The sequence below is a fragment of the Propithecus coquereli genome, unplaced genomic scaffold (assembly GCF_000956105.1).
Source record: "Propithecus coquereli isolate 6110/MARCELLA unplaced genomic scaffold, Pcoq_1.0 Scaffold248, whole genome shotgun sequence".
Taxonomy (NCBI): Eukaryota; Metazoa; Chordata; class Mammalia; order Primates; family Indriidae; genus Propithecus; species Propithecus coquereli.
This window is the reverse complement of record NW_012148041.1, coordinates 1,980,273-1,993,102: the sequence shown is the minus strand read 5'-3', so window position 1 is coordinate 1,993,102 and position 12,830 is coordinate 1,980,273. Positions and strand designations below refer to the sequence as shown.

Sequence of the window (12,830 nt, the reverse complement as noted above, 5' to 3'; positions counted from 1 at the left end):
TTTTGAGACAGAGTCTCATTCTGTTGCCCCAGCTACAGTGCTGTGGCATCAGCCTAGCTCACTGCAACCTCAAACTCCTGGGCTCAAACGATCCTCCAGCCTCAGCCTCCCGAGTAGCTGGGGGCTACAGGCGTGCGCCACGCCCAGCTAATTTTTCTATTTTTAGTAGAGACAGGGTCTCACTCTTGCTCAGGCTGGTCTTGGACTCCTGAGCTCAAGTGATCCTCCTGCCTTGGCCTCCCGAGTAGCTGGAACTACAGGCGCACGTCTCTGCACCTGGCTAATATTTTTCTATTTTTAGTTGCCTGGCTTTTTTAATATATATTTTTTAGTAGAGCCGGGGTCCCACTCTTGCTTGGGCTAGTCTCGAACTCCTGACCTCAAGCGATCCTCCCGCTTTGGCCTCCCAGAGTGCTAAGATTACAGGCGTGAACCACCATGCCCGGCCTCTCACAGTTTAATTTCAAGTGAATGAGAATGCTTATCAATCAAGTTCTCATTTATTAGCTTTCTGTTCATAGGATCAGAAGTTTAAAAATTGACGTCAAGATGTCTAAGACATGCCCTTTTTGAGACAGTCTTCCTCAACAGCTGAAAGCAGCAGAGGGGTGGCATTCCTGAAGAAAGGGTAGGACCAGCAGTCTTTGGATGGTGCCAACTTCAGCAGGTGCTCTTAGTATACCAATATTAAGCCTTGCTAGCAAAGTAATACTGGTAAAAAAAAAAAAAAAAAAAGAAAAAAAGAAACATAAGCTTAACATCTTATTCTAAGAGACTCAAACATATTTTAAAAGTATTAAAAACAATCTAATAACGGTAATGAAAATAGTGGATTAAAAGTTACATGGCCTACCCAGAAATCCTTTCCCTACCACTTAGAAGTTACATCTATGTTAGGAAAGTCTCAAGGACCATGTCAATACCTCATCTGTAAAATATTAGTATTAGATATGAATATTTGGCTTGCCTATGTCCTATGGTTATTGTGATATTTTGGCAAGATAAAACTCATGATGGCATCTCAAACTAAAATTCTGATATAAGCGACATTTATGTCACCAGTATAGCTGTTATAAGTTTGGCCTCTGGAGTGGGACAGCCTTGAGTCTGAATCTTGACTTTATCACTCTGGGCAAGTTACTTATTATTATTCTCCTGAATCCTTGGGTTCCTCATCTATAAAATGGGATTAGTAAGTGTCTACCTCACAGGGCTGGAGTGAAGATTAGACATAAGAAATTAAGTACTTTCTTAGCACAGTACTTGGTTCCAAGTAAAAGCTCAATAAATATCATCTGCTATCACTGTCGCCTTTAGAAAGGAACGTGTGCTTTCCAGCTTAACCACCTCCTTAGAATTCCTGTGTTAACAGTTCAACAGTAAAGGCGTGTATGTATACTTATGGATGTACACACATACACACACACAAGGTCATAAAAAGTTCTGGTTGCTGGGGCAACTTTACCTTCTGATTCATTGTATGTGGAGTGAGTAGGAGAGGTCTGCTTTGAAAAGCAGTTAAGAATCCTTCTGATTTAAAAAGACAGCTCTAGGAATTAAATATATGCATGGCTGTAATCCCTTTCTATCTGAACATGTAAATAAAAGGATGAAGGGAAAACAGAGGTAAGAGAGAACTGCCTCATCCAGAAAACAGCCATCCCACCTCCAGTAAAGATGAATGAAAAGACTACCTGAATGTCGCTGAAGTGGAAACAAAGCTGCTGGGAAGGGCCCTTTGTGATGCCAACCTGGTTCCTCAAATAATTAAGGACACCTTAGAAAGAAGCGTCCCAATCACCTCTGAATGACAACACAGAGTTAGATCAAACAGTTAAAACTGGTAAAGGTGTTACCTAACTCTACCTAAGTGTTCACATTTACTTTATGTTTGTGTATTTTCTTTTAAATATAGTACTTGAAAAAACTATAACTGGGTATTTTATAATTTTTTTTAAATGGAGAATCCTTTTTTGGTCATTTAAAAAAAATAGGTGAATAGGAAAGCATGCTAACGGACTTCAGTTAACCGCACCTCTGAGGAAGGTCACCAGAGGGTAGCATACCCTAGCTACAGGCATAGTTCCTAGAGAGAAAGAAACAGCTACCTGAACGCTAAATTCACAAAACCAAATATAAAAGTAACATTATTTCTATTTACAAGCCTATAAATTATATTCTTGATCTCACAGGATTGGATGACATTTTATCCCAAATGTCAACATCTTGCAATAGAACGTCAGCAGCCATTGCCCTAGCAGGCCCCGAGGCACATGTAAGTATTCAGTGGTATTAAAAACTGTGTCAGTCATACAGTGGCAGTAAAATGAGGATGTGGCCTTCTGATTTAGACATCCCTGTACAGTCTACTTGTTCTCACCTCATGGCTTGGCATCCTGTTAATGAGATAAGCAGGGGGTGTCCCCGTCAGACGCATTATCTGCTGAAGCTGGTTAATATCTTAGATGCCTAGTCAAGGGCATTATTAAACATACAGTGCAAAAAATAACTTTCAAGTAGAGTTTTTAAAAAGGTTAAAAACCCACCCCAAAACAAACAAAAAACCTTCTCCCCACCCTAACCCAAGAGCCCAAGGTTGCATGTTAAAGTACACTTCCATGTGTGGCATGAGTTACTAGGCACACAGCCAGTGACTGGCCATGCAGGTAAGAAAAATTGATTTTCTTTGGTTTTAGCATCATCTTTTTGTTTTTTTTTTGAGACAGAGTCTCACTCTGTCGCCCGGGTTAGAGTGCCATGGCGTCAGCCTAGCTCATAGCAACCTCAAACTCCTAGGCTCAAGCGATCCTCCTGCCTCAGCCTCCCGGGTAGCTGGGACTACAGGCACCCGCCACCACGCTCGGCTAATTTTTTTTTTTTTATATATATATTTTTAGTTGTCCAGTTAATTTCTTTTTATTTTTTTAGTAGAGACGGGGTCTCGCTCTTGCTCAGGCTGGTCTCGAACTCCTGAGCTCAAAGGATCCACCAGCCTCAGCCTCCCAGAGTGCTAGGATTACAGGCGTGAGCCACCGCGCCCAGCCTTAGCATCATCTTTGACATTAAATATTTTAGGTTCCCTGGAAATAGACTGCCCCTTGATCCAGGATGCCAGCCAGAGAACTGTTTTCAAGTACTGATGGCCAAAACCTGTTTGTCTATTGGGTAAATATAGGTGACTCGAAAATTCTGACTCAACTTTGAACAAAATAAAATATTCAATATATCCATTCAAGGAAGAGACTAGACTTTTGCGGCACAGGTTCTTTAAGACACCACCCCTCCAAATTAAGACACAGGTGGGTTGATAAGCAATGCTGAACTTCAAAGACATTAGCAGTGGTACATTTAAAATACCTGCCATAAGCACAAACTGGTAAATGAAGAAAGGGGAGACGGGGAGAAAGTTAGAGGCTAATGGCAAAGGCAAAACAGAAGTCACAGGCTGCACATGGTATTACGGCATGCCACAGTGATTTCTTCTACTAGTCCCTTTAACAAGGAAATAGACTAAATCCACTTGACAAACAGCAGGGACGACGTTTTTGAAACACTGTAATTACCTGACAAGGGCAAAACTATGAGGTTTTCCACATGTGCAAGCATATATGTAAGCTGTACTCCAGACTTCTCTCTCTTAACTGTCCGATCAATGCTAACACAGTTCCCTCTTATAAAATATTATGAGAACTGTTAGTTTATCATGTGTATCTACAAAAAGCAGAAGTGATGGCATTTTTAAAATCCTCAACATAATTCAGCAAACCCCTTTTCTGTTCCCTTTCTTGTTAACTATTAATTCCCTCTTTCAGTTGAAGCATCATTTTCAGTAAGCACCGTGGCCAAGTAATCTCACTTCTTTGTGATTTCGCTGAATAATATTTTGACTTTAGCTCATTCTCTAAGCTGAAGTCCCAAGTGGTCAGACAACTTGGCAGGAGTCTGTTTAATGCATGTTGAAGGCTGGTCCTGGGGAGAGAGCTGGGGCCGGGGGCCCCACACAGCCTTTTGTGCTCCCTGAGCCCAAGACAGAAGCCAGCCAATTCAAAAGGTGGTATGAAGTTCTTTTAACATTCTCACAACAGAGTTTAGATTTACCTTTACACAACAAATAGTACTTTGCATGCCAAGAGAAATAACAAAACAGGATCACAAAGTAAACCACCAATAGCAGAATGCCAGTGGGGTTTTAAAATGTTAAAATTCTGCCGCCTCTCCCTTACCTTCTGTGAATAATACCTGGCCTGTACGTTTTCTGTTTCTGTCTCCTTTAGTCAAATATCTCCTTCCTGTCAGGAGGTTAGGGAGATGGTATTTCTAGAAAAAAATGTGAATGAGCCAGGCTTTTGCTTTCTTAATATGACTTTTTGGTACTTTCACTGATTACTACTATAAGTACTGTGCTAACAACCAAATAAATTCTCTACCCTTAGGCCTCCATCCATGACCCATTTATCCTCTTTCCCACGGCAATCCTGGTATGTTCTCAATCCAGTATTGCATTCTCTTACCAGAATGTCCTATAATTTGCTGATGGAACTTCTTCATAAATGCTGGCATCAGTACTACTTTTCAGGAGTAACGAAAATAGTTGTTGGCTTTCTGTTTACTAATTCCTTCACTAATGCCTTTTTTCTAATTTTTAAAATCTTTGAACGATTTTACTCACCTGTCTTAGCTACTTTTCCATTCTGTACTTCATACACCACGTGCTTTTAAGATAAACAGGTACTTGGGCAGTGTCGCTAACATCATATTAAGCTCGACTATCCTTTAGAATATTTAAACTACTTTTGTCCACTCACCACAATTATGTAGAAAAAAATCCTCTTATTCTTACACTCAATACAATATTATTTGAGTTAAATTCTATATTCTGATATTCAATTTCATCATGCCCAATGCTATAGTAGAGCTGCTGAAATGTATGATGTGCACCCCAGTGTTCGTTCATTCATTCTTTCTTTTTTTGAGACAGTGTCTCGCTCTGTCACCTTGGCTAGAGTGCAGTGGCATCATCATAGCTCACCACAACCTCAAACTCCTGGGCTCACACTGTCCTCCTGCCTCAGCCTCCCAAGTAGCTGGGACTACAGTTCTGTGCCACCACACCCAGCTAATTTTTCTTATTTTTTGTAGAGATGGAGTCTCACTATTACCCAGGATGGTCTCAAACTCCTGGCCTCAAGCGATCTTCCTGTCTCGACCTCCCAGAGTGCTAGGATTACAGGTGTGAGCTACTGCACCCAGCCCGGATTATTGTTTCTTTCTTAAAAATAAATGATTGGCCGGGCGCGGTGGCTCACGCCTGTAATTCTAGCACTCTGGGAGGCCCAGGCAGGTGGAATTGCTTGAGCTCAGGAGTTCAAGACCAGCCTGAGCAAGAGCGAGACCCCGTCTCTACTAAAAATAGAAAAATTAGTCGTGTGTCGTGGCATGGGTCTGTAGTCCCAGCCACTCAGGAGGCTGAAGCAGGAGGATCACTCGAGCCCAGGAGTGAGCTATGATGACACTACTATACTCTAACCAGTGTGACACAGAGAGACTGTCTCAAAAAAAAAAAAAAAGATGGATTAGTGATGAATAAATACTGTTTTATCCACACTTTGTCTTTTAGAACCTCTTGTGACTAGGAGTACGTATCTATAGGGCAGACGGTTGGGATGGAAGAGGGAACTGAGAAGGGGCTGCCGGCCGTCATTCCCAGACAGGAAATGAATTTACTATCTTAGTCTCATTATCATTACTCATAACTAATGAGCTTTTTTCTGGCCCTTGCCCTGCCCCCATGTCCTCTTACTAGCCAATCTCTTTAAGCAAATGCATTTTTTAAAAAAAACACTGTCCTTTCTAAGCATCATCTGATATCTTCTTCGATTCACTCTAATCCAGCTTCTTCGTATCATAACGCAAAAGGAAACACTTCCTCAGGTTGACACTGTGGTCAGTAATTCTGACAATGACCTTCAAAACAGCGTGCAATCACATGAGATTACAGTTTAGATCATGCTATTAGAACATCTGGGATCTATACTCAGCCCTGCCTTTCTGTGCTTTTGCTTCCTCATCTTAAATAAGTAAACAAAACAAAATGAAATAGGACCAGCATTACATAACCCTCAGAGTGGAAATTCAGAAATATCCCGGGATTTGTGGTCCTTTCAAGAAATGTACCGTATACATACCAGATGATGGTGTTCATTTTGTCAGGAAGGTGATAAACAGTTCAAACTCACCTGCTCATGCCTGCCTCCAGCTACCAAGCAGTCTTCCCAACCGGGCAAAGGCCCCTTTAGTCAGAAATGCTGAGAGGAGAATCCAGGAAGGCACAACTGGAGCCTGGCTCCGCAGCTCTTTTTCCCTTTTGTCCAACTGCCTGGCGGCAGATAGAGGAGAAAAGGCAGAAAAGCTGGGCTTTCGTGGCTTCTCTCATGCCTCTGACTTAAGAAAAGGATCAACAGCGGGACATCACAGCCAAAGAAAGCCAGAGTCACATTTCCAAGACTTCTGTCTAAATCCCTGCAGGGAAGCAGTAGGTCCAAAGTCTTTTCTCAAGTTATTCAACTTGTAATTACAAAGGCAGGCTGTGGGAGGAAGGATTTATAACCATACTCCTGTGGATCTGAGGCATCAGGAAAGGAGGACTTTCCTCTGAGTGGAATGGAGACAGGGTAGAAAGGCACCTCTGTTGGGAACGGGTACCTTACATAGAATGTGTGAGTTGTCTGTTCTAAAGCAATAAAAAGCAAGTAACTTCTGGAAAAGGGTAATAGTGTGCAGACAATGCACATTTCATTCCTTTAGTGAAGTTAGATTATTAAATGGTGAAGCTCATGCTCTGAGAACAAACACCAAAAAAAAGTGAAAAGAAATCTTAAGTATACGTGAAATTTCTGAGAAAAATGAAGTCAGGCCTTGAGAACAGAGATGCAAATTTCCATTCATCTCTTGGAATGAATTAGAATCTCAAATCTCATTGTTTTACTGGGATACTATGGCCCAATAGAGGATCCCGTGATCTAAGTCCCCCGATAAAGAGAGAACAAAACACGCTCACGCATGCAAGCAGGCACGTGTGCGCACGCGCACACACACCCCCTCATCCCGGAAGTCAGCACACAAAGGGCATGCATGCTCGCACACATACTCGGGTCAAAGTACAGACTGATAGAAGGCAAGTGGCAGAGGCTCCCAACAGGGCAGATAATTACAATCAAAGCATCAACTCACAGACTCTGAGGAGATTTTCTTCAAAAGCTCAGCCCCTGGGGTTCCAACGAGTCTTAAAATGAGCTTCAACTGATCAATATCTAATGGTGGACTATAAAGGAAAATGTTGGGACAAAATAAAAATGAAAAACAAACAATACAAACAAAACAAAACAAAACGAAAACAAACAAAACATCCCAAGAACAAAAATTAAAAACCCCAAACCTAGCTAACATAGTGAATTCGTCTAGGTCCAGGCATCTGTAGGATGGTCACTGCAAGCAGGACATGCTCCTCTGGACAAAGATTCAAAATGCTACCATACACATATCCAATTTATGTGCATCTTGTGCATCTGTCGCATGTCAGTAAAGTGAAACTTTAGGTGGGTTCTGAGCTGCCAAAGACAGCGGATGAAAACACAAAAGCTTCGCTCAGTCCATACCTCCTCACCTTCCACCGAAGCATCAGGAGCCAGTCAGGCAAAGAGCACTGGTAGTCAGAAGGCCACGAATAAGAAAAAAGCAGCAGAGCATAGTAACTGGAAATGTGCAAGTCTATCTGTGAATATTCCCCTAAGGCCGACCTAAAGAGCTTGTACTACGACAGCGGGAGACTTGCCTAAGATCCCAAAGCCCGAGCAGTTGAGAGTGCCCTCTAGAAAACCTGCCAGTGAGAGTCGGCCAGCAGAGGGCACTCTCCCACCGCACGTTCTTTCAGGAGCACCACGAAAAAGCAAAACAGCAGGCTTCAACCTTACAAATGCAAAACGGATATAAAAAGCTTAACAAACTCCACACATCCCGAAGGCTCTAAATAAAAGGCCACGATGCCCAAACCTTTATTCTGATAGACAATACTTCCAACCCAGAATGTATTTGTGTCTATTAATCGGAAGACAAAAAAATTTCCATTTGTTCTAACTGCTTGTAGTCCTAACCTAAAAAGGGAAGTTAAAAAGAGAGAAAAAATGTTATAAAATAGTTTATCCACCATACTGATACTCAGGGGGAGGGAGGGAGGATGACTGTCTTCTGACCCCTGTCAGGTTTTTCACTCTAATCCTTCAGGTCTCAACTTCTACTTCACCTCCTAGGAGAGGCCTCCCCCAACACTACACAAACAACACCCCACTCCCTTACGCTCTCTCTCAGCACCAAGCTTGATAACATCATAGTGCTTACCACAATCTAGAATTACTTTGCTTACTGTCTGTTACCTCTCCTGATCTATATCTCTAGGAGGGCAGGGGCCACTCTGCCTGTACATCACTGATCCCCAGTGCTTAGCCTAATACCTGGTAAATGGCACTCAAAATATTAATATTTGAGGAAAAGGTAGAACAGGATGAAGACGACAGATGTTTGCTTATGATTAGATATATAAAGGCAATACAGTATAACTTAAAAATAATGCCTGCTTCAAGACATAGTTGCCTTAGTTCTAGGAATTACTTATGCAATAATATGACTGGCATCTTGCCTTTCTTTTTTTTTTTAGATATGAAACTGGCTTAAGTGGAAGAAAATTCTAGACAGGAGTCAGCAAATACCAGCCACTGCCTATTTTATAAATAAAGTTTTATTAGAACATAGCCATACCCATTTATTTATGTACTGTCTATAGCCGCTTTCTCAACAACAAGCAGTGTTAGAACAGAAACCATGATTCCCAAGCCTAAAATATTTACTACCTAGTCTTTTAAGAAAAGGTGTGAACCCCATCCTAGACTCAAACAACTTGTGTTTTATAGAAAACAAAGATAAATTAGAAACAAGTCCACCCACATAAGTTATTTGTAGATTAACAATAGTAGGGAATTTTGTCATCTGCAAATGACAAAAATAAGTGTTCTGAAAGTTAAAATTTTAACATTGGTTTCTTCGTTCAAAGTATTGACAAGAAAAAAAATTTAAAGCTTGTTTATGGGGGCAGAGCAGGAGTGGGAGTAGGATGGATACTATTTTCATCTAAAATAACCAAATTTTATCACAATAGAAATCAGGAAAAGTCCTCTTTGCTCACTTAAAATGACTCAATTTGTAAAAATTTAGTTCCCTCACACCCACCCTCTTCCAGATCATATTTAACTGGGTAGTTACCACAAAATAAAGTACATCACATATGAGAAAAACTAGACTACTTCAACTCTCAAACAGGTGGTTTTATAATACACGCATCAAAACTAATTCATAAAATAAAGTTGTTGAGACTGGTACTCTTTAAGAGACTTTTTTCCCAACTACTTAAAATTAGAGTCAGGTTTTATACTTTAAGAAAGACAAAAGACTCTCCAAGCTGTGACTTTCTCAACTCCCCTAATTGCACCCCAACCTGCCTAAAGAACACGCAACTCTCACTAGCCGGTGGCTGATGACAACAATGAGCTGGGGACTCCATGTCTTTCTCCCCCTGTGCCCGTATCAAATCATCTCAGGCCTAAAGAATCAAGCCCCACATTCACAGCCCTCCATGATTTGGCATCAAGCTTCTTTTCTGACTCTGCCTCAAATCTTTATTCCTAATGCACTCAATGCTACGGCTCACACCAAATATTCCAGGCACTTCTAAGCTTCCAAGTTCTTATTTATGCGAATCATAAACAGGAATATCTTCCTTCTCCCCTCCTAATAAGCCTTTTTTCTCTTCCTATTTATCCTTCGAAGTCCTGCTCAAACAAGAACTCTTCCTGGATATCTTGAGTTCAAATTAATTCTCTACTTTTTTTCAATAACTTATTTATACCTCTATTATAATGTTTTTTATCATTCTATCTTATTTACAATCAGAGGTAGACACTTGTTCAAGTGACTCCTATAACTCATTGAGTCTGATCATTCTGGTTTTAAGGACAGGTACCATCTTATCCCTAGCACCTTCCATATAGTAGTTTGAAAAGACTAGTAGTTGTAATATTCTTCCAATTCAGCTCCAACTCTCCACCTTGCCCTCAAAACCCAGAATGACTATACTCTATGGAGAAGCACACAGTATGAAATAAAAATCTACTTAGTAGCTAAGAGCATTTGAATGAAGGAAATCAAAGCATGCAAATCACCACAGGTTCTCCAAAAGCTGGCAAATCCACTGAAATACAGGCCAGTCCTCCAACAGTGCCAGCTACTTTAAGACCACTACAATTTGTCCCAGCAGTTAAGACCAGAAGGAGCTTCAAGTAGCTAGATGAGCAGAGCAAAGCAAAATTTACCATATCATGACAATTAGTTATTTCCACAGCAAGCCATACTTCATAATAAGTTTAACCTCTTTATCCCCCTAGGTAGAAGATACTTTTACTATTAGTTCACAATGTTTTAATCGTAATGATCATAATGTCAAAATTTAAACCATAAATCCCCTGAACTGTTCTAAAACAAAGAAAAGGATAACTTAAGTCTAAGGTTACTCTTTAGACCAAGTCCTCTTTAACAGAAGCAAAAGGCAGTCAGATTGAGCAGGTAAGGAAAAAAAAAAAAGGGATAACGGGATAATTAGAGGGAAAGTAAAAGAGGGATATTCTAGTCACTCCTAATTGCTCTGGCCAACTCCTAGAAAACCTCCACAGACCAGAGAGTTGAAGATGAATAGAAGTACCAGCTGCAGGACCTACCTTCCTGTGAGCAGCAGTTTTCAATGAGATAAATCCACACACGGGCAAAGCAGAACACTGATCTTGGGAGGGTTGGAAACCCTCCTGGCGACAGACAGAGCGGATGAGAATGGGATTTAGCCCACTTCTTTCTCTTCCAGGCTCTCAAAATGTTCATTTTCACTCTCACACAAAGAAAATTTCTTAAGGTTCCCTCAGTTTGGGAACAGATCTGAGAATTCTGCCATCTCTTGGAAAATACATTCTCAAGTTACAGAAGAAAGGGCAAATAATCTAATAAGGTATTTTTCTTCTTCAACATTTATTAGGGCAATTGCTTTTAGTGTCTAAAGTGAAATTGCTTTTTAAAAATGAGAGAGCACATTTGTACCAGTGACTGAAAGTGAGCGGTAGATGTGACAAGAAGGGGCTTCCAGAAGCTTCAGCTTCACTGTCAGTTTTCTCTCTCAATCTGGGTGGTATGAACATAGGTGTCCATTGCATTATTCTTCGCCTTGTAGTATGTTTGAAATATTCACAACGTTTGAAAAAGATCAAAAGAAGAAATGAATAGAAGTAGAACTAAGGAGCAAATTTAATATACTACAAAAATTCACATGGAGCAGGGTAGCGGCTGCTGGCAAGTGGACTGTAACTCAGCAGCACCATCGCCCTTGGTTAATGTCTTAAGAGCCACTTCTATTAAAATAAAAGGAGGGAGGTTTTACACATGAAGTAAATGTACTTGATCATGCAGGAAAGGGAAACAAGAGCAAGCCAAGACTGTGCTATCTGGTAGAAAAAACAGTAACTGAGGCCGGGCGCGGTGGCTCACGCCTGTAATCCTAGCTCTCTGGGAGGCCGAGGCGGGCGGATTGTTTGAGCTCAGGAGTTCGAGACCAGCCTGAGCAAGAGCGAGACCCCGTCTCTACCAAAAATAGAAAGAAATTAATCGGACAACTAGAAATATATAGAAAAAAAAATTAGCTGGGCATGGTGGCGCATGCCTGTAGTCCCAGCTACTCGGGAGGCTGAGGCAGGAGGATCGCTTGAGCCCAGGAGTTTGAGGTTGCTGTGAGCTAGGCTGATGCCACGGCACTCTAGCCTGGGCAACACAGTGAGACTCTGTCTCAAAAAAAAAACAAAAACAAAAACAAAAACAAACAAACAAACAAAAAAAACATCAGAAAACTGACTAAAAGGGAACTTCCCGACACGATAAAGAGCATTTATGAAAAAATAACAGATAACATCATACTCAGTGGAAAGAGACGGAAAGCTTTCCCTCTAAGACAGGAAGAAGACAAGGATGCCCACTTTCACTGCTGGTATTCAGCACTGTACTGGAAGTTCTAGACAGAACCATTAGACAAGAGAAAGAAATGAAAGCATCTAAACTGGAAAGGAAGAAATGAAAGTTTATTTGCAGATGACATGATTCTACATATAGAAAATCCCAAAGAATCCACAAGAAAGTTTGTAGAGCTAATAAATAAATTGAGCAAATTTGCAGGGTACAAGATCAACAAACAAAAATTAGTTGTGCATTTATATACCAACAATGAACACACCAAAATGAAATTAAGAAAGCAATTCCATTTATAATAGCAGCCACGGGAATAAAATGCCTAGGAATAAATTTAACCAAGGAGGTGAAAGACTTCACAACTGAAAACTATAAAACACTGCTGAAAGAAATTAAAAACCTAAACAAATGGAAAGAGATTTTGTATCTTGTGTTCATGGAGAGGCTGACTTGGTATTATTAAGATGTCAACATTATTCAAAGTGATCTAAAAATCTGATACAATCCCTACCAAAATTCCAACAGTCTTTTTTGCAGAAGTGGATGTCAATTTGATGTCAGTCATCAAATTCATACGGGATTACAAGGGACCCCAAGTAGCCAAAACAATCTTGAAAGAGAAGAACAAAGTTGGAGGACTCAAACTTTCCAATTTCAAAACTTACTATAAAGCTACAGAAATCAAAACAGTGTGGTACTGCCATAAGGACAGATATATAAACCAG

The 12,830-nt window shown here is 40.6% G+C and overlaps 1 protein-coding gene across 1 annotated transcript in view; it reads right to left on the bottom strand.

The window, feature by feature from the left end:
* The window catches only part of MAPK14 (mitogen-activated protein kinase 14), a 91,588-nt gene that overhangs the window by 7,802 nt on the left and 70,956 nt on the right, over window positions 1-12,830 (bottom strand). Inside the window, exon 7 of the mRNA XM_012646575.1 lies at window positions 7,231-7,310. Coding sequence (XP_012502029.1) covers window positions 7,231-7,310 — 80 coding nt within the window. The remainder of the gene's footprint in view (window positions 1-7,230; window positions 7,311-12,830) is intronic.